The sequence below is a fragment of the Suncus etruscus genome, chromosome 7 (genome assembly GCF_024139225.1).
Source record: "Suncus etruscus isolate mSunEtr1 chromosome 7, mSunEtr1.pri.cur, whole genome shotgun sequence".
Classification (NCBI taxonomy): domain Eukaryota; kingdom Metazoa; phylum Chordata; class Mammalia; order Eulipotyphla; family Soricidae; genus Suncus; species Suncus etruscus.
The window spans coordinates 52721626-52743998 of NC_064854.1; the positions used below are offsets into that span (position 1 = coordinate 52721626).

Consider the following 22373-nt stretch of genomic DNA (forward strand, 5'->3'; position numbering starts at 1 on the left):
GTTGAAAGTTCAAAGTTAAGATATCAGCAAGGGGACTTCTGAGAATTATGTTACGGGTGATTGTCCTTCCACTGTAACTTTACCTTGTCCTCATAATTAAAAATAAAAAATTAAAAATAAATCAATATTTATATAATGCAAGAGAAAATTATTTAGAAATTACAGATACAATTTTTTCCTCCCCTCCCAGATATAATTCTTTAAGATACAATGTATATTACTTTATCAAAGGCAAGGAAATATATTTACTGAAAGAAGAAAGGAGGGTACAGGGGATTACATGGGGGTTCTAGGGCTTAAATCTGGGAAGGTCATGTGCAAGGCAAGTTGGTCTACACACTATGCTATTTCTCTGGCCCCTACCCACAGAATTTTGCAAAAAGTGTTATGTGTTTCATCGAATGTTCCATTAGATTTCAAGCTCTTTAACATTACTTGGATAAAATATACAAAAAACAAAAACCCATTATCGGGCCGAAGAGTTTATACAAGAGTTAACTAAGACACACACCTTACTAATTTGATCCCCTGTATCATATGGTCCTGAGCACCAATGAGTGCCACTCTGGATGTCTTTAAGCATAACCCTTTGGGTTCGCCAACACTGCAGGATCCTTACAGTACACTGCACCCCTGGGCCTGCCCAGCGACCCGTCAGCATAGTTAATGGAAAAGGTGAGAGGGTGGGGGACCCTGAGTATGATTTGAGAAAGTCTCTTCATTCAGCACACCCCTGTGTCTATCTAGGGGTGTGTACTGACTTTGACTTTCTTTTGTATTCACTAAGTATGGAAAAAATACTATTTTTAAAAGGTCTTTTAGATTGTTCTATGCTGATTTTACTGGATTATTATGTTAGTCTGCAAAGAAAGCTAATTTTGAAGAAAAGCTCAATTCTGTGTCCCTCAAATAAATAACGCCAATATCATACATTTCAAATATACTGAAGGTACAAAATAGCATAGACCTGGTGTAAGCACACAGATATTGAGTGCAGGGCATAAATCCAACTTAATTTATGAAAGCCAGTGCAATAATGTTTTCTATTGGATAGGCCAGAGTAACAGTACAGGAGGGAGGTCACTTGCCTTGCACCTGGCAGACCTAGGTTCCATCCCCGGCACCTCTTATGGTCCCCCAAGCACTTGTAATTACTCAGGAGTAATTCCGGAGTGCAGAGCCAGGAGTAAACCCTGAGCATTACTAGGTAGCCAAGCAAACAAATGAAAAAAAAAAAAAAAACACAAAAAAACAAAATCACTGTTTCCTATCGGAATGCCAGAAAAGCATTCATTCATGTCTATCATTTATTTGTCAACAATTTGTCCAACATCCATTTCAATGCACAGGAAGAAAAGCGAACACTCCTTCTACTTGTGATTAGTGAGCTTTGTGGAAAAGGCAGATCCCTTGCAGAGTAACAGTGCTACCTGTTTTAAACTGGTGCTTCAGCTGAGGATGCTGAGAGTGAAGATCTGTGCTGAGAGACAGGCTGACACACTCTGCTTGCAGTTCTGTTTTACTGAGCGACTTCACGCCACTTATTAGGCCTTTGCTTCTTAGATTTTTATCATCCCTAAGGTCCAGGTAAAGAGGAAAAGAAACAATTGTAGAGAAGAAATACAACTCAAAATACCTGAGATCTAATTAAAGGTTGGTGATTAGAGGCATATATATTAACATAGGACAGAAAGGGGATTTTGTGGGGTTTTTTTTTTTTTTAGAAGGCCACACCTACGGATATTCAGGAGTTACTCCTGGTTCTGCACTCAAGGATCACTCTAGGCAGGGTTCAGTGGACTATATGGGATGCTGGGATCAAAGACAGGTCAACTACAGGTAAGTTAAGTGCCCTCTGCACTGACTATAACTCTGGCCCCTAGAAAGATTTTTTGGGGGGAGGGGCATACCGGGTGATGCTCAGGGGTTACTCCTGGCTATGTGCTCAGAAATCGATCCTGACTCAGGGGATCATAAGGGATGCCGGGGATAGAACCAAGGTCTGTCTTGAATTGGCCACGTGCAAGGCAAATGCTCTATTGCTGTGCTATCGCTCCAGCCCCACCTATTTTTTGGGGGGAGGGTGGTCACATCTGGCAGAGCTCAGGGGTTACTCCTGGCTCTGTGCTCAGAAATCCCTCCTGGCAGGCTCAGGGGACATGGGATGCCAGGATTTGAACCACCATCTGTCCTGGATTGGCAGCGTGCAAGCCAAACGTCCTATCCACTATGCTATCTCTCCAGCCCCAATCCTAGAAAATTTTTTAAAATAAAGATTAGGAAATTAATATAATCAACACAAGTCTCACTAGCTTTTGAAAAGAATGATTTACTTTTACTAAGTGCTTCTTTAAAACCAAGCATTTGAGCCCTTTATATACTGAACAATCTGATTTTCAGAACCAAACAGTGGTATTTTCCATTTCCACTGCACAAATGAAACAGAGAAATCTAAAGATGTGAACTGCCTTCTTTTTTTTTTTTTTTTTTATGCTCAGAAATTGCCCCTGGCTGGGGGGACCATATGGGACGCCGGGGAATCGAACCACAGCCCGTCCTTGGCTAGCACCACCTCGCCGGCCCCATGTAAACTGTCTTGTTCAAAGTTACACCTCTAGAGAAGAAGCTGCTTGTGAATGCCACAAGCTTATTCACAGAGGTGTGGTAAGGAAAACCGTTTACACAGGGCAGGCAATTATTTGCCCAGCATGAACATGATGACAATAATTGTGAGTGACTAGAGAAATAAATAGCACATTAATAAATAAAAATAAATAGCATGTGTATTTTTGTCTTGGCATGTGGCTGACCCCAGTTCAATCTTAGTCACTGTATACACCAAAAACCTAATATATAAAGTGGGAAAACCATGTGGCCTTACATAGACTGACAGCAGAAAAGATGAGTCAGATGAGACAGGCCCAGCTTAATGGTGGGATCTAAGTTTTGAAGGAAAGAGCAAAATCTAAAATGGTCAGTTGTGGAAGGATGCCAGGTGACGAGCCCTTCACCTCCACTGTGGAGCAGGGGCCCACTCAAGAAAACAATGGTGCAGAGCCAGGATTAACCCAAGCAAAGCTGCGTGTGGGGGAAAAAAAAAGAGAGAAAGAGAGAACAATGTGAAAACTGGGAGTGGCGAGTTCAGCAAATGAGAGGAAGCATTTGTGATCCAGACAGAAAACAGTCTTGTGGGGAAAAAAAAAATAACTCATTTTTTTTTTTTTTTGGTTGATTGCAAATGTCTATGGGATATTCAGAAAAAGATGTCAAAGAGGTAGACACCAGGGGCCGGAGAGATAGCATGGAGGTAAGGCGTTTGCCTTTCATGCAGAAGGTCATTGGTTAGAATCCTGGCACCTCATATGGTCCTCCGAGCCTGCCAGGAGTGATTTCTGAGCATGGACCCAGGAGTAACCCCTGAGCACTGCTGGGTGTGACCCAAAAACCAAAAAAAAAAAAAAAAAAAAAAAAAAGGGGTAGATGTCTAAATGATGAACAAGTTGTTGTTTGGTTATGTTCAAATATTTTTCTTTTTTGGTTTTTGGGTCACACTTGGCAGCGCTCAGGGGCTACTCCTGGCTCTACGCTCAGGAATTATCCATGGCAGGCTCAGGGGACCATATGGGATGCTGGGATTAGAACCACTGTCCGTCCTGGATCAATATATATATATATATATATTTTTTAACTTTATTGACTGATTGGTTTTTGGGCCATACCCAGAAACACTCAGGGGTTACTCCTGGTTCTGTGCTCAGAAATCGCTCCTGGTAGGCTTGGGGACCACGTGGGATGATGGGAATCAAAATGGGTTCCTCCTGGGTTGGCTGCATGCAAGGCAAACAACCTACCGCTGTGCTATCTCTCCAGCTCTTTATTTTTTATTTAATCTTTTATTACAACCTACACATTTCCTCCTATACTTTTTGTACCAGCCAGTCCAGCTTTCTCCAATATTTTAATCTTTTAAGGATGCTTCTTAACTTGTATTGTACTAGTAAAATGACTTTCCCTGCCTTTTCACAAATTCTGCTTAGAATATGAATTCAATAGAAATGAAGCCCTACTTTTTCTTTTTTTTGGGGGGAGGAAGTCATCTGGGCCTTTCCTGCTGAACTCTCTCCAGCCCTATAACTGCTATTGAAAAGAAAATGGAAAATGTCTAGGAAACTTACGTGCACAGGATAACAAGAGAACAGGGAAATAATTCCTGGTATTGAAGACAGCATATTAATACTCGATCGTCATTGTTCTCATCACTTAGTCCATCTGTAAAGTTAGTAAAAGGAGCTGTTAAGAAACGCAAAGGGAGATGGAGTCCTACTTGGAAAATTGGAGTTGTATACACAAATCAAACTTCTGGAAGAAAACACTTAATAAAAAGAGGAAGATAAAATTAGCCATAGGGGGGCCAGAGTGAGAGCACAGAGGTAGGGCGTTTGCCTTGCAAGCGGCTGCCCAGACAGATCTGTGTTTGATCCTCAGTCTCCCATACGGTCCCCCAAGCCAGGAGCGATTTCTGAGCATATAGCCAGGAGTAATCCCTGAGTGTCACCGGGTATGGCCCAAAAACAAAACAAACAAAAAAATCCTAGCCAAAGGGACCAGAGAGATAGCATAGTTGGGAGGGCATTTTGTCTTGTAAGTGGCTGACCAGGGTTTGATACCAGGCATTCCATATGATCCTATGAGCCAGCAGTGATCCTGGAGTGTAGAAACAGGAGTAAGCCCTAAGTACTGCTGAGTGTGACCCCCTCCAAAAAACAAAAACAAAAACAAAACCGAAAAAAAGATACAGAAGTGAGAGTACTCAGGCACAAAGAACTCTTAACACCAGCCTGACCCTGAAGGATGGCACTTCTGCACTGTAGCTGGGATGTGTGAATCTGGCTGGCAAATCCTATAGGAAGAGCAGCCAAGTAAAAGCCAAACACCCCAGACCAAGCCTGTTTGGAACCCCAAAATAATCATGGAGCCCTGCCTGCCATTTATTATTCTGGCTGCCAGTGAAGGTCTGTGTTGCATTAAATAATTAAAGATGGATCTGGATGGAGATGGATGGAGGTGGATTTCTCTCTGCCATCCCAGGCCACGTGGCTCCGCAACCCCCATTCAGCTGGCAGGTCCCAGGTTTAGGTGAACGGTGGAATCAGACTCATCCAGACACAGGCATCAGGAAGCATCAGCTTTATTCAGGCCCTATCCATCACATGTGTGGCCTATATCATAACCTATCAAGCATTCAGCCATTCTTAGCTAGCCCTGCATCTTAACTCCTTTCAGCCATCTTCCCTTTCCCCTCCTAGCTGGCCAAAGACCAGAAGCGTGAAAGAGCCAGCCCAAAGCCCTAATCCCCTCTCGTCCATACCTTATCTACCTTTTCCAAGACCCCTCCCAGGAATGGGCAGGGTCTTGCAGGTAAGGTCAAGTTACCTAGGGAGAAAGGGTGGGGGATGAGGCTTCAGTCTGTACCAAGGTCTCCTCATTGCCCACCAGTACCACCTTGGAAAGCAGCTCACTAAACAATACTCACAGAATTTTTGGGCAGCCAGCTGAATGGGCTGACCCCAGAGCTGTCGGTCAGGGTCTCGGAGCCCATCATTGATAAAGTGGACCGCAGGGATGGCTTTGTGCTGAACATGTTTCAGCAATTTTCCGGCCTTCATCCGGTCCAGCTCTTGTATGACCACCCAGGGAATTATTAATACTATCTTGTCAAAGCCTGGAAAAGAAAAAGGTGCCTCTAAAAAAGGATGCCTCACAAGTTGGAAACTATTTCTGGAGGAACTGAAATGCAATGATGTGGTTTGACTGAAAACCTCTCATTTTCCTTATTTAAATGAGGGGTTTGGAATAAGGAAATCCCAAACATGCAAGTATTAATGGAAGGAGACACAAATATAGACTAGTGGAGCTCAAACAAGAGGGAGTTAACCTTGGAGAGGCTAAACATTTTTTTTGTCTTAGGTTTTTTTAGCCATACCTACTTATATTCAGGACTTATTCCTGTGCTCAGGATCACTCCTGAATGTATTCAGGGAAACTATATGAGGCACAAGGGATTGAATCCAGGTCTGGGACATACAAGGGAAGTACCTTAAACCTTGTATCTCTCTAGATTCATGGATTTTTTTAAACATAAACATAATACGTATATTATACATTATATATTAGATTACATTAATATAAAATGTGAGACATATTTGTATATTTTAAAAGAAATTCAGTAAATGTGTGCTTTATAATACCTGGGATTTCTTTTGTCTTCAAACTTCTAACAAATTTGAGATGATTCATCAGAATATTTGTGTCGATGACAATTAAAAGCCTTGTGTCTGAAGTAGTACTTGCTAGAGGAAAAAAAAAAGAGCACAATTAGGGTTTAATGATACTGAGCAACAAAGTTATGCTAACATTTGGATATCCCAGAGCTTTGATGGCATTCTTTTTTGTTTGTTTTTTATTTTTGGGCCACACCCATTGGTGCTCAGGAATTACTTCTGGCTCTGCGCCCAGAATCGCTCCTGGCAGGCTCAGGGGACCATATGGGGTGCTGGGATCAAACTGGGGTCAGTCCAGGTTCAGCCGCAAGCAAGGCAAATGCCCTACTGCTATGCTATTGCTCTGGTCCTTTTAATGGCATTCTTTTTTTTTTTTTTTTGGTTTTTGGGCCACACCCGGTAACGCTCAGGGGTTACTCCTGGCTATGTGCTCAGAAGTTGCTCCTGGCTTGGGGGACCATATGGGACACCGGGGGATCGAACTGCGGTCCGTCCAAGGCTAGCGCAGGCAAGGCAGGCACCTTACCTTTAGCGCCACCGCCCGGCCCTTAATGGCATTCTTAAGGAAATGTAGTTCTTTGGTAACAAAAACAAAAATGTATTTATTACAATTACAATAGAAATAGCATTAATTAGTTTAATTACTACCTAGTAGAATACAATGAATTACTATAAGAAGATGTTGCATGAATTTACAAAATAACAAAACAAACTTGCTGCAGAGGTAACTATGATGCCAAATCTGGTCCTAGATCACTGGTAGTTGGGACTTGGAAATCACCAGCTGGAACCAGAGCTATAGTACAGTGAAAAGGCACTTGTCTTGCATGTAGCTGACCTGGGTTCCATTCCCAGAATCCCATATGGTTCACCCTGGCTAGCAAGGAGTAATTCCTGAGTCCAGAGCCAGGAGTAATTATCGAGCACTGATGGGTGAGGTTCCCAAAACCAAAAATAAATAAAGTCATAATAAATTAGAATAAAACAAGATACAAAGCAAATGACTATTAAAATTAGTCTTGTAACTAAAAGAAAACATACCATACTCAATCAATTCAGATAAATACACTGTAACAGTTCCAACTTGACAGTACACATATTGAATGCTGGCTTGTAATTATGGGATTGGAGAGAGGAGAGGGCACTTGCCTTGCAAATGTCCAACCTGGGTTTGATTCCAAGCACCCTCTAAGACCCCCAGAACAGTGTCAGCAGTGGACCTTGAGTGAAGAGCCAGGATTAAGCCCTAAGCATTACCAGGTGTGGGCCCCAAAATCCAAAGAACCACCACAAAAAGGCAAATAGAAGGTAGGAGAAAGCTCAAAGGGCTAGAGGACATGCACTGTGTAGGGGGCCCAAGAGATGAAGCCTCAGTGCCTGCTAGTTCTCCCTAAGAGTCTCTCCTGACAGTCACCAATGCAGACATTCTTCCCACCCCCACCCCCCAAAATAAGCAGGCCCAGGGGCTCCTAGGTGTTGTCAAGTGCATGCAGTGTACCGGCAGAGGAATGCATGTCATCTTCCACCAAGTCAATCTCCATACTCGTCAGCTCCCCCAGATCCACACTCTTCCCCATGCGAGCAGCATGAAGCTCTTCCACAATCTGCATCTAAAGCAGGAAAAGATCCATCAAAACCCTCCAACTTTTCAGCAGAGGAAGAATAAAGGGAAGCTACAAAGAGTCCTTCATTTGCTGAAGATGGTTGGTGAAATGAAGAAAACTGGCAAAAACATGACTACCATAGGGTAAGATCTCTCTCTCCTCTCTTTCTCTTTCCTTCTCTCTTCCCTCTCTCCCTCTCTCTCTCTCTCCTTCCCTCCCTCCAACAGGCAAGAGACTCAAAACTCCTTTCTTTCTTCTCATACACACATACACAGACATTTCAATTGCTCCCATCACTTCTGCACCTCAGCAAATAATTTCAGCCATTTTGTTTTTAGGGGTGGGAGGGGTTTGAGCATCACCTTGGTGATGCTCAGGGGTTACTCCACACTCTGCACTCAACAATCACTCCTAGTGGTGCTCAGGAAGGGCGCTGGGGAAGAAACCAGACCACTGTTGGCCATGTGCAAGGCAAAGTGCCCTCCCCTCTGCTATCTCTCCAGCCCACCTACCCTAATTTAGAGTACAAGTGAGGAATCCTTACATCCTGGGTTAACACTGACCTACGGACAGACAAGAGACTGCAACAGACAAAATGTAATGCAGGGCCAGAGCAATAGCACGGTGGGTAGGGTGTTTGCCTTGCATGCAGCCAACCAGATTCGATCCCTGGCATCTCATATGGTCCCCCGAGCCAGCCAGGAACAATTTCTGAGTGCAGAACCAGGAGTAACCCCTGAGTGCCACCAGGTATGGCCCAAAATTAAATAAACTAAAAGTAACAGGTAAGATTCTCAAGGCTTCCAGAAGTTTTTTTTTTGTTTGTTTTTGTTTTTATTTTTGGGTGACACCCGGAAATACTCAGGGGTCACTCTTGGCTCTAGGCTCAGAAATCGCTCCTGGGAGGCTCAGGGACCATATGGGATGCCGGGATTCGAACCACGTCCTTATGCATGCAAAGCAAATTCTTTATCTCTATGCTATCTCTCTAACCATGCTTCCAGAAGTTTTAAAAAAGTTTAGGGTGAGACCGAAGAGATAGCATGAAGGTAAAGCGTTTGCCTTGCATGCACAAGGTTGGTTGGTGGTTCAAATCCCGGCATCCCATATGGTCCTCTGAGCCTGCCAGGAGTAACTCCTGAGCACTGCCAGAAGTGACCCAAAAACCAAAAAAAAAAAAAAAAAAAAAAGTTTAGGTTATCTATTCCCAGGTCAGAAGATATTCATCCAAAAGGATGGAACATACTATTATTCAATGTTGTATCAGTATACAAGTTATGATTTGGATTCAACCTAGGAGTCCAATGACAGATGAGTGGGTCAGGTAAACATAGTATATACACACACTGGAATACCATACAGCTGTAAAGAATGATGCAGTCATGCAATTCACTGCAACATGGATGGAACTGGAAGATATCATGTTCATAGGATGTCACTTATATGTGATATTTAGAATAACTGCATGAGGGAAAGAAGTGCTTTTAAAGAAAGGTTTTCTAGAACACCCTTAGCCCCAGGGTATAGAGAAGAGAAAGAAACTGAGCGGAGGGGGAGAAAGACAAAAAGTAACAGTGGCAGGGGTCAAGGGGACTCAGATACATCTGTGGTATTGAGAAAGAATAGAGATAAATATCCAACCCATAGAGTCAACAACACTGAAATCACAAGACCCAAATGTGAACCACAGAACTTAAAAAAAAAGTACCCAAGGGCCCGGAGAGATAGCACAGCAGCGTTTGCCTTGCAAGCAGCCGATCCAGGACCAAAGGTGGTTGGTTCAAATCCCGGTGTCCGATATGGTTCCCCGTGCTTGCCAGGAGCTATTTCTGAGCAGAGAGCCAGGAGTAACCCCTGAGCACTGCCAGGTGTGGCCCAAAAACCCAAAAAAAAAAAAAAAAAGTGTCTGTGTTATGATGGCAGGCTGGGGCAAGGGGTATGGGAGTAAACTGGGACACTGGTAGTGAGAATCAGTGCCGGAACATTGTCTAAAACTGTAACTCATGGTTCTTAATTTTAAAAAAGGGGAGGTGGAACTGTGGGAATAATTTTATTAACAAGAATCAAAGAAATAGATCACTAACCTCTTCATCGGAATCTTGATTGCTTTCAGGTGACACCGATGGGCATGGTGCTTCAAAACGCTAGAATGAAAATGGAAACAACTTTTAGCAGTTAGGAAGAAAGCAGAGACCGACAAGGCCTTGCAATGTTGGAATATGTGATGCAGCTCAGAAAACTGGCCTGTTAGCCAGCTCTCTGTAAAGTATCACTTGAAATGGTGAAGGGAGGGTGTTGGGGGTGTGTTTATGGTCAAAAACTAGGGGCCAGAGAGACAGCCTGGAGGTAAGGCATTTGTCTTGCATGCAGAAGGATGGTGGTTCGAATCCCGGCATCCCATATGGTCCCGAGCCTGGCAGGAGCGATTTCTGAGTGCAGAGCCAGGAGGAACCCCTGAGCGTTTTTGGGTGTGACCCAAAAACCAAAACCAAAAATCTAAAAGAAAATGATGGCTACCAACTTTCCACAGGTAATCTGGCACCTTCTTAAACGGGAGGCAGATTCCCTTTCTACATGCACTACAGCAGCCCAGAGTCACAAAGGGCATCCACCCACAGAAATGGCCAGCTCCACAACTTTATTAAATTGCTAAGTCACCAAATTTGTTTCAAATCTATATATTCTGGGCCACATGACACCTCAAAATTTCATAGTAGTGTCAGATTTTCCAAGAAATCTGATGGGAAAATTTCATGGGAAATCTACTAAGCTCACTGTATCATAGAAGCTCAACTAGCAACGAACAGCCCAGCAAATCCTCAGACATGGACTTTAATAACACCATGAAGATATATAACCATCATTCCAAATGGACCCTTGTTGATCTAAGTTTTCATAATTCCATTTGCCTCTGTAGTGTAACAAGCAATAGAAAGTAAATGTGTTTGTGCCTGCCTGGAGACAGGTTAGGGTAGTGGGTGGGAAGATTGGGAAACTAGCGAAGGGAAAGTCGCACTGATGGTATGACTGGTGCCTGAACATTTAATGCCTAAAGTGACTGTATATTTTGAACAATTTTGGTAAACAATGGGTGTTATAATTAAAATGCTTTTAATGAAAATAAAAAGAACATGGGCCCGGAGAGATAGCACAGCGGCGTTTGCCTTGCAAGCAGCTGTTCCAGGACCAAAGGTGGTTGGTTCGAATCCCGGGGTCCCATATGGTCCCCCGTGCCTGCCAAGAGCTATTTCTGAGCAGACAGCCAGGAATCACCCGAGCACCGCCGGGTGTGGCCCAAAAACCAAAAACCAAAAAAAAAAAAAAGAAAAGAAAAAGAACGGTCAAACCTAAGAGAAAAAAGTAGTGATATTTTCCTCCTAAAGAAGTTGTATACTATAGGCAGCGCAGCTGAACCGGATTTCTCAATGAATGATGAAAATATAAGCCTTTACTTGTCCAATTCTTTCATTTTTGGGAGTTTGGGGTGGGGCCATATTCAGTGGTACTCAGGGCTCTGCATTCCTGGAAGTGCTTGGGGGAGCCTATGAGATGCCAGATATGGTACCTGGGTTAGCCTCGTGCAAGGCAAATGTCCTCCCTGCTATTCTATTACTCTGATTCTTTTTTTTTTTTTTTGGTTTTTCGGGCCACACCCATTTGATGCTCAGGGGTTACTCCTGGCTAAGTGCTCAGAAATTGCCCCTGGCTTGGGGGGACCATATGGGACGCCGGGGATCGAACCTCGGTCCTGATCCGTGGCTAGCACTTGTAAGGCAAACACCTTACCTCTAGCGCCACCTCACCGGCCCCTACTCTGATTCTTTATGTTTTGAAAATCATTCTCTTTTGAGGAATTTGTTAGGAAGACAAAATGACAAACAAGAAGCTGATAAGATTAGATGATCCTCTGCTAAAGAAAATATATTCATGGGTGCCAGAGCTAGTACAGTAAGTAGAGCGCTCATTTTGCACAAGTCTGACCCGGGTTCTATCCCCAGCACCACATATGATGCTGCCAATCATTGCCAGAGGGTCAATCCTGAGCAGAGTTAGGAATAGCTCTTGAGAACACCAGGTGTGGCCCAAACCACCTCTCACCAAATAAAAAAATATATTCATGCTAAGAGCCATGTTTCCTTGCCATGTTGTGTCTAAGTGACTGTCAATAAAGTTGCCATCAAATGAAAAAGGTGCTTGTCTTGCTCACAACTGACCCAGGTCAACCCCAAACACCACATATAAACCCTCTATCAGGGGTCCTCAAACTTTTTAAACAGGGGGCCAGTTCATTGTCCCTCAGACCATTGGAGGGTCTGGCTATAGTAAAAACAAAACTTATGAATGAATTCTTATGCACACTGCATATATCTTATTTTGCAATGAAGAAACAAAACAGATACAAATACAATATGTGGTCCGTGGGCCATAGTTTGAGGACCCTGTCTAGATCTACCAAGAATGAGTTCTTGAACACAAAGCTAGGAGTAAGCTCTGAGCATCTCCAGCTGTGATACTCAAACAAAAAAGAAACAAAGTCTCACAGCTCATCAGAACCAACAACCCACAGCAGCACAGCACCTGGGGTCCACCGTAAGGGGGATCTGCAGAGAACCCAAGTCCCTCCATTCATCTGCAAGGACCCTTCCTCTCCTACCTTACCCTTACCTTACACAACAGCTTCAAGCTGTGACCCTTTCATTTCCTTCTTTTTTGCAATCAAAGAAACAATCTCTTTAGGTGTCTCCACCCACTACTGCCAGTTCACTGAAGGAAAAGTCTCCCTACTTAACTCTTTCAGCCTTCCAGGGAGGCTAAGATAGCATATCCCCATGGAGGCCTTGCACATGGACCCACAGGGGACCCTTAGGCATTTCAAGGTCATGTGATAAAAACCAATGTCAGGGGGCACCCAATGCACCAATACACAGGTGGAGGCAGCAGGTTGGATGGGGCTGGTGGAGGGACACCCAGGAAAGAGACACTGCACTAAAGTATCCTGGTTTATGAGGGTCTCTAAATTCTGCTTTTTAAAACTTTCTGATGACCTGGGTTCCAAGTTCTAAAGGGTCTCAAGGCCCTTTCCTCAGTGGCAGAGAAACCAAGCCATGGAGAAGAGGTTGAGACTAGTCCCCAGGTGTCAGCTGGATCCCACACTGAGATGGAACTTTCTCCAGTCCCATCCTAGAATGATTTGTGCTCCTTCCTGTGGTGTCACATAAAGTGGACCACCTTTCATTTGGGGGTCTGAGTCGCCCCTCCCCGGGATTCTCCGGAGCTAAGATTATTCTCAGAATTTTTCTTGAAGGACCACCCGTAACTGCACTTTCCCAGTTTTTTGGCCACAGCTGGCAGTGCTCTGGAGTCACTCCAGGCTCTGTGCTCAGGAGTCATTTCCTGGTGGTTTGGGCATCATCTGGGATGCCGTGGATTGAACTCGTGTTGCTTGTGTTCAAGACAAGTGACCTCCCCACTGTACCCTTGAGAGTGCCCGAGTCTTTGCCTAGTCCTGAACATCACCTCTGACTCGTCTCCACCAGGTCTCGTATCCGTCCCTTTGTGCAGCAACTGTTCTTTCCCCTTACACGTGCGAAGAGGTGGTTTGAACGTGGACTCTGCAGGTGAGAGCTGACTTATGGGTTCCATCTGAAAGGTCCCCAAGCCTCTTTTTTTCTCTTCCTCCTCTGCTTTGGATTCATGTGCCTCTGAAATGAAGGCATTTTCCTTCATGAGCCTCTGGAGGGGATTGCGGGTCCGGACTGGAATTCTGAAGTGGATTTTCCTTCTCTGGGCAGGCAAAGGTTCTTGAGTAAGCTTGTCAGAACTGCAACCCTGAGCAAACTGGATCCTCTTGCATTTCTCCAAGATGCTCCTTCCAGAACTGTCTTGGGTTCGAGAAAGTTGTACTAGTTTCGGTTCTTTCCTAAGCCCCTTTGTAGCAAGACCGTGAGGCCAGTTCCTCCCTTTGGCCATCCCTTCTGCTTTAGGCTGTACATCTTGGGGACCCTTAATTCCAGAGTCAAGCTTACTCCGGCTATTTGCCAATTCAGTGTCTTTAGGCTTGAAATCGAGACCTCTGATAATATCCTTTTTCACGCCATTTAAAGAAGGACCCTGTGAAATGCTCAGACTTGAACTGGAATGTGGCACATCTTGGAGCTTCACTGGTCCTTGAGATGAAGCCAGAATAGTTGGCCGCTTCCTGAGAACATCGTCCGTCTCTACCTTGAGTCTGGAAAGCAGCAGAGAAACTAGCTTATCAGACAAATGGCACAAGATCACATGCAACATAGCACTACGCCATTTTACTTGGGATGCAAGAGTGCTGACCAGACACCAACTCCATAAAAAAAATTAAACAGGGGCCGGAGAGATAGCATGGAGGTAAGGCGTTTGCCTTTCATGCAGAAGGTCATCGGTTCGAATCCCGGCGTCCCATATGGTCCCCCGTGCCTGCCAGGAGCAATTTCTGAGCATGGAGCCAGGAATAGCCCCTGAGCGCTGCCGGGTGTGACCCAAAAACCACAAAAAAAAAAAAAAAATTAAACAAATAAAAAAAAGAAATAGTCACATTAAGAATGAATTGGAGGGGCCGGAGAGATAGCATGGAAGTAAGGCGTTTGCCTTTCATGCAGGACAATGGTTCAAATCCCGGCATCCCATATGGTCCCCTGTGCCTGCCAGGGGCAATTTCTGAGCATATAGCCAGGAGTAACCCCTGAGTGCTGCCAAGTGTGAGCCCCTCAAACCCCCCACAAAAAAGAATGAATTGGAGGAGGCCAGAGAGAGAGCATGAAGGTAAGGCGTTGCCTTTCATGCAGAAGGACAATGGTTCGAATCCCGGCATCCCATATGGTCCCTCGAGCCTGCCAGGAGTGATTTCTGAGCATGGAGCCAGGAGTAACCCCTGAGCACTGCTGGGTGTGACCCAAAAACCAAAACCAAAACCAAAAAAAAAAAAAAAAGAATGAATTGGAGGGGCCGGAGAGATAGCATGGAGATAGGGCATTTGCCTTACATGCAGAAGGACAGTGGTTTGAATCTCGGCATCCCATAAGGTCCCCGAGCCTGCCAGGAGTGATTTCTGAGTGTAGAGCTAGGAGTAATCCCTGAGTGCTGCTGGGTGCGACCCCAAAACCAAAAACCAAAAACCAAAAAAAAAAAAAAAGAATCAGAGGAAAAAAAAAGAAAAAAAGGGGGGTGGAGAGAGAGATAGCAAAGCAGTGTTTGCCTTGCAAGCAGCCAACCCAGGACCCAAGGTGGTTGGTCGAATCCTGGCGTCCCATATGGTCCCCCGTGCCTGCCAGGAGCTATTTCTGAGCAGATAGCCAGGAGTAACTCCTGAGCACTCAAAAACCAAAAACCAAAAAAAAAAAAAAAAAAAAATGAATAAGGGGTGGGGTGGATGGGCAAAGTGGTGGTGCAAGCGGTAAGGCTTCTATCTGTCTTGCACATTGCCCACTCTAACCTAGGACTGTGGTTCAATCCCCTGGCGGTCCATATAGTCCCCCAAGCCAGGAGCGATTTCTGAGTGCATAGCCAGGGGTAACCCCTGAGTGTCACTGGGTGTCGCCCAAAAACAAAAACAAAACAAAACAAAATTGAGGTGGAGTGAGGGCTAGAGTGATAGCACCAATGGTAAAGCCTTTGCCTTGCATGTAGCTGACTCGAATTTGATCCCCATCATTCCATATGGTGTTCAAATCTGCCAGGAATAATTTCTGAGTGCAAAGCCAGGAGTGGCCTGAGCACCACCAGGTGTGGCACAAAAACAAGAATCAAAAGAATGAAGAGGGGGACCAGAGTGTAGTACAGGAAGTAGGGTGCTTGCCTTATATGCAGCCAACCCAAGTTTGATCCCTGGCACCCACTAGGAATGATTACTGAGTGTAGAGCCAGGAGTTAGCCTTGATCATCCTCCAGGAGTGTGCCCTAACCAATGTAAAACAAAAATGACAGTGGACTGGTGTCCAGTGGGGCTGTGAAACACTATGGGGCTGGCCTGGTAGCCTTGGGCAGACAGGGAAGCCAGCAAGAGGAGAGAAATGGTTACAGGAGGGAGCATGAAGTGGCATCCTACAGGTTCAAGCCAGCTGCTCTTCCTAGACGCATCCCTGGATAGTGTCATTTCTAGCTTGTGGGGAATTCAACTGTGATACAGCAGGAAATAAACACAGGCAAAATTGCATTCATCAAAGTCCACCTAGAACTTTTTTTTTTTTTTTTTTTTTGCTTTTTTTGGGTCACACCTGGCAGCGCTCAGGGGTTACTCCTGGTTCTATGCTCAGAAATTGCTCCTGGCAGGGTCAGGGGACCATATGGGATGCTGGGATTTGAACGACCGACCTTCTGCATGAAAGGCAAATGCCTTACCTCCATGCTATCTTTCCGGCCCCAACCTAGAACTTTTCAAATCCGGCAGGGGCAACAGTACTGTAGGGACGGCACTTGTCTTGCCTGTGATTCCATTTCCTGACATCCCACTTGGTCCCCAGAACACTACCAGGAGTGATCTCTAAGTACAGAGCCAGGTGTTAGTCCTGAGTACCTCCAGGTATGAGCCCAGGCCCCTCTGCCCGCAAATTGCCACAATCCATCTCATGTGTCTAATCCAAAATGGAAGATTCCCCAATGAAAAGGGGTAGTTATTTACCTTTTCAATTCGGGCCTTTTCACAGAGTAGGGCACAAAGTCCGTGGGATCAGATTTCTGAAAATTAAAGTGAGAATCTATTAGGAAACCATGAACTTCGGGTACAGGAGTTTCAGGGAAGGATAAGAGGAGAAAGGCATAGGGGTTAGCCTGACATAACCTGTGAATGGCCTGCTCAGACAGAAAAAGTGACTAAATTTCAAACAGAGTGTAAATATCTGGGCCAGACTGTCAGCACTGGAGCTAAGGTGTATGCCTTGCATCCTGCAGACCCAGGTTCAAACCCCTAAACCCCTTCCACCATTAAGGACAGATGTTCCCGGAACACAAAGGCAAGAGTAGCCCCTAAGCACCACTGGGTATGGTTCCAACACCCTGCTGTACTTTTGGTGGGGGAGGATCCTAGGACAAAGGAGGCCCAATTCTGGATTAGGAGACAGACTCAGGCCAAGGGCTTATAGTCAAGTAGAGAGGAAAAAAAAAAATCTCTTCAGAAAAGTATCTCAGGCAAGGCCAGACCCCAGAGACCCTAGTATAGTGATGGCTAACCTTTTTGAGCTGAGTGCCGCACAAACCAAAGAATGCCCGGTCCTCCCAATGGCCAGTCTGGCCCTGCTGCCAGGTGAGCTGTGAAGCAGACACCGATACACTCGCCTCCCGCTACGCCGCATATCTTAATTGCGGACCTTCCCGAGTGTCAGCTGCAAGGCCTTCATGTGCCACAGGTTCACCATCGAGGCCCTAGTATAATGGGGAGAGTCTCTTTTTCACCACTAGGAACTAGGCACACAGTCAACTCCAGATGCTGAGAGGCTGGGGGAATGGGAATGGGCATGCAGGATGGTGGGTGGCAGCACTTGACACATATCCAGAGAGCTTTGGGTTTACCCCTGTAAGAACAGACCCCAGGGGGATGAGGAGGAAGCCCAAAATCGAGGCCCCTTTAGCTATGCTATTATCTAGCACCTGCCTCAGAGAGCTGGGAAGAAAGATGCTCTGGAACATTCTCAGCACAAAGAAAAGTGTGATTATGAACAGTGAGAGGAACTGACAGGAACTAGTTAGCCTGGGGTACTTATAGGGAGAGAGGAATTCTTAATCACATACCCCATGTGCCTGGGGTGTGGCATTTAGAACTTGAGATTAAAAAAAAAAAGTTGGGGGGCTCAGGAACTACCAAATGTTGGTAGTGGTCAGGGGCCACTTCTGTGAGATTTGGCACCAGGAATTGAACCTGGGTCAGCTGCTTGTAAGGCAAGGGTCTTATCTTCTGTACTATAGCTCCAGACCCTCAATTTTTAGGCCATATACAACAGTGCTCAGGACTTAGTCCTGGCTCTGCACTCAGGAATTACTCCTGGTGGTGCTGGCTTTTGAATTCGGGTTGGCTATGTCAGGCAAGTGCCTTCCCCAATGTATCATTTCTCCAGCCCCTTGATAATAAATTTTGGGGAGAGGGGTGTTTGGATTACACCCCGCAGTGCTCAGGATTTACTCCTGGCTCTGTGCTCAGAATTCACTCCTGGCAGGCTTGGGGGACCATATGGAATGCCAGGGATCAAACTCAGATCCACCCAGGGTTGGCAGCATGCAAGGCAAAAATGCCCTACCGTTGTACTAGCACTCCGGGCCCAATAATTTTTTTGAAAAAAGAACTAAAACCCCTCTGACTGAACTGGGAAACTAATAATACCCTTTGTTTCTGAAGCGAAATGCATTCACTCACCAATTTTCTCTTTTCTGCTGTAACAGACCACCGTGGCCCAGCTGTGTTCAAACATGAGGCGCTTCTCCTCGCTTTCACATCCTAATGTTGTCATTGAGAAAGAAAACAAAAAAACGCAGAAAAATAAAGCATCAACAAGACAGCACATTTCCCTGTCAATGGTACAGTCCTTCCAAGTTACACTCTGCGAGGCACAGGATGCATGACAATCCGAAACCAGATGTGAGCTGGGACCCATGGCAACGTGACAGCTGAATTTGGGCACCAGAGGTGGCAATGCTTGGGACAGAGGGAGAGCGGGAGAGGACAGTGGCAGGAGATGGTCAAAAGGAAAGGAAAATCACCAGTATGAAGTGTCACAAGGGTGACCTGGGCAGTGACTTAATAACTTGTGAGCAAGACCTTGCAGATCCCAACACCAAGAGATTCATCTCAACATCATTTCCCACATTCCAAGGACCCACATTCTTGGAACATACTAAAGAAATGTTCACCCACCTTGTTAAAAAAGGTCTAAAAAATGTCAGAGTAATGCCGGTGTGGCATTTGCCTTCCATATGGCTAAACTCGAATTCAATCACCAGTTTCCCTTAAGGTCTCCCAAGCTCACCAAGAGTGATCCCTAAGTGCAAGGCCAGGAGAAAGCCCAGAGTACCACCAGATGTGGCCCCAAAATCAAACAAATATGTTAAAACCAGAAATCCACAACAAAAGGTCTAGAAGGGGAAGTTAGCATTCCCTCAATAATCCAGGAGCACGCCTGCTTTCCTTAGAGAAAGGCTGTTCTGAAGATCTTGATCCTGAGTCGTTGGAATAGCGGGGTGGGAGTGAGCTCAGTTTCCGGCAAAGTACAATCCTTGCAGCAACTTCTTGAATCCTGAACATAGCAGACCCAGGAGGAGCATGCTGAGTGTGCTAGACCTGTCCCCAAGATATTCGAAGTGAATGAAAACAGACACTACCATATCGAGTATAGGGCTCCAAAGTGTGACAGGATGCCACGAAAGTAAAAAACAACAACAAAAATAACTGAAAACCAAAAAACAGACTATGGAAATGCTGAGGGGCCTGAAGAAGCCAGAACATAGAGAAAGAGCAATTAACAAGCCAGTGGGGGAAACGGTGAGGGACCAGCGAGGGCTGGCAAGGCAGGGTAGGAGGTCAGAGCAAATTTAAGGAGAGACATTGGAAGAGATCTTGGCAATGATTCACAATGGTACTCTTGAGAGCACCAGCAGTCAAAGAACTGTGGGATTCTTGGGGACAGGGAATAAATGACATTAAGTGCCAAAGTCTGAGGATACCAGGAGCATGGCTGGAGGTCTAGGGCTCAGCTAGCTCAAGGAAGAGAAGAAATGGGTCAGAAAGGAGCAAACTGGGAGGGAGGGGAAACCTCTGGAAGGAGGTTCATGCTAACATGAACCAGGACCAGAGGGCCTGCTGAATGTGGCACTGCAGTAGAGAAGCCAAAGGCATTTCTGGAAGGATCAAGAAAGGCAGGAGGACAACTATTTGCAAATAGCCAATAGTAGGGAGCCCAGAATAGTTCTAGACTAGAAGGACCTAATCAGCTACAATCCAGCTACAATCTTTCCAAAGCTTAGTACACCTTGGGAGATAGAGAAGAAATAAGCAGGAAACCCTAGCAATCCTTGTCATCTGAGTCTGGCTTATGAAAGCCTGTCATTAGTGGCTGGGCCTGTGACCAGAGTTAGGGTCCTATCTCTGACACAAACAGAGCTCCCTGCCTCCTGACCAGGTCCACACTCCACTAGGTGCCTGCGAACCAGCCCACTTTGAGGCACTGGATGGTGGAGCACAGACAAGGGCCCCTTGGGAGGATTTCCCTGAACCCAGAAGTCAGGAACACTTGCAGTTCACTTAACTCTCAAACCCCAGTCTCCATTTGTGGAATTTTCAGCTTGTTTTGGAACCATGCCCAAAACAAATGCTTAGGGGTCACTCCTGGCTCTGCACTCAGAAATCACTCCTGGCAGGGCTTGGGGGTCCAGATGGGGTGATAGGGATGGAACCTGAGTGAGCGTTGTGTAAAGCAATCACCCTCCCCATAGTACTGTTTAGCCCCCCACTACACTGTGTTCATTTGTATGATTGGCCCCTAACATGACTCCCTTAGCGTTAGGAGTAATCACTGTAAAAAGGCACATAAAGACGCTGAAGGACAAATGTTTTTAACTTTACTTTGATCAGCAGGAAGAACAATTGGCTTTTTGGTTTGTTTCGTTGGTTTTTTTTTTTTTTTTTGGGGGGGGGGGCCACACCTGGAGGCACTCAGGGGTACGCCTGGCTCTGTACTCAGAAATCCCTCATCGCAGGCTTGGAGGACCATATGGGATGCCAGGGATTGAACGTGGGTCCGTCCTGGGTCATCTGCTTGCAAGGCAAACACCCTAACGCTATGCTATCGCTCTGGCCCCAACAATAGGTTTTATTTAAAAAAAAAATTGTTTTATTTTTTTTTTTTCCTTTGTCACCACACACAAGTAAACTGAAAATAGGTATCTTGGAGCCAGTAAACCAAAATTCTTACCTTTTCTTCAAAGCTGAGGGATGAGGACGGGCCTTTACTCCAAGCTTTCTCTTTCTTCCCACAGGATTCTTTGTTGGACATTTGGAAAAGCTGGAAAAGAAGCACAAGAACCATATTATGGGGGAGCTCAGGAATGTGGCCTCATGATTTTGGGGTTATGCCTGGTGGTGCTCAGGGCTGATTCCTGGATCTACACTGTGGACTTGGGGGACCCTATGGGATGTTGGGGATTGACCTAAGTGGGCTGAAGGCAAAGCAAGCAACCTCCCTGCAGTTGTATCACTCTGGCCCCATCCTGCCTCTTTTTCAACAGGATGAAACACATTATTAGAAAGGGAGACCGGGGTCTCACAGAACTGTAAGAAAACAGCGACTCTTACGGCCCCTCACCAGCCATAAGTGGATACTGTCCCTTTAAGGATGAAGGGTCGGGCCCGGAGAGATAGCACAGCGGCGTTTGCCTTGCAAGCAGCCCATCCAGGGCCAAAGGTGGTTGGTTCGAATCCCGGTGTCCCATATGGTCCCCCGTGCCTGCCAGGAGCTACTTCTGAGCAAACAGCCAGGAGTAACCCCTGAGCACCGCTGGGTGTGGCCCAAAAACATAAAACAAAAACAAAAAAAAAAGGATGAAGGGTCAGTTACCAGACAGCCCCATCTTCACTTCAGAGCCAGGCCCCCAATGACCCTCTCCCCTGCTCTTCTCCCCATTTCTCTGTGGCTCCAGGACCCTGCCCTGGCCTTTTTGAGCTTATCATCAGCATTTACCCCAAGACCCCACAACCACAACAATTTTGCAGCCGCAGGTTCAGTCTGTAAAATGGGCACAGCACTCAGAGGAGCTTTCAGGGACCCAAATCAAACAGTGGGAGGGTGTCATGGTCGCATTCCTGGAGTGTCAATCCTTACAGAGTGATCTTCTGTCCAGAGCCTGAGGCCCTGAAGGAGGAATGATTCATCTTAGAAGAAAAAGGCACTTTTCATGAACCCCTTTCAACTCTGGTTCATCACTTGAGGCTCTGCCCACTTCTTTTCCCGGCCTCACTCTTCCAGTTCCTCCCCTTCAAGTTCTGTTAGGTGCTATCCCTACCTTCTCTCCAATACAAGACAAACACAGCTGTCCCCTACAGTTGTCCACACTGAGGGCAAACAGCATCCATCAGAAGCTGTCTTTGTGCAGACAGAGGCCAGAGACAAGCATTAACAGCTACTTTGCAGGCATAGGAAGTGAGAAAAGTAAAATTAAACAGAGAATTTAGGGTTAGACATGTCACAAAGTAAGACAGGAATAAAGGTGCTGATCTTGTACGCGGCCACCCCTGGTTCAAGCCCCCGTAGCATAATGGTCCTTAGCACTGTCCAGAGTAAGCCCTGACCACAAAGCCAGGAATAGCCACTGAGGATTACCAGGTATGACCCTAAAACAAAAGAAGAAAAACTGGACTTAGCAAAGACCAAAACTCAAGCAATTCCAATTATTACTAAATCAATGGGGATACAAGAAGCCATTTTTTTTTTTAGAAACTGCACCAACTTTAACTTTCAGAAAGCTCTGCTGAATGAGA

General features: G+C 45.6%; 1 protein-coding gene across 1 annotated transcript in view; it reads right to left on the reverse strand.

The window, feature by feature from the left end:
• The window catches only part of SWT1 (SWT1 RNA endoribonuclease homolog), a 47782-nt gene that overhangs the window by 21751 nt on the left and 3658 nt on the right, over positions 1 to 22373 (reverse strand). The window contains exons 2-11 of the mRNA XM_049776437.1: positions 20812 to 20901; positions 18261 to 18341; positions 16536 to 16591; positions 13403 to 14114; positions 9970 to 10029; positions 7780 to 7891; positions 6249 to 6350; positions 5534 to 5722; positions 4176 to 4269; positions 1431 to 1576 (exon numbers count right to left, since the gene is read on the reverse strand). Of these exons, the coding sequence (XP_049632394.1) occupies positions 1431 to 1576; positions 4176 to 4269; positions 5534 to 5722; positions 6249 to 6350; positions 7780 to 7891; positions 9970 to 10029; positions 13403 to 14114; positions 16536 to 16591; positions 18261 to 18341; positions 20812 to 20892 (1633 nt within the window). The 5' untranslated portion in view covers positions 20893 to 20901. The remainder of the gene's footprint in view (positions 1 to 1430; positions 1577 to 4175; positions 4270 to 5533; positions 5723 to 6248; positions 6351 to 7779; positions 7892 to 9969; positions 10030 to 13402; positions 14115 to 16535; positions 16592 to 18260; positions 18342 to 20811; positions 20902 to 22373) is intronic.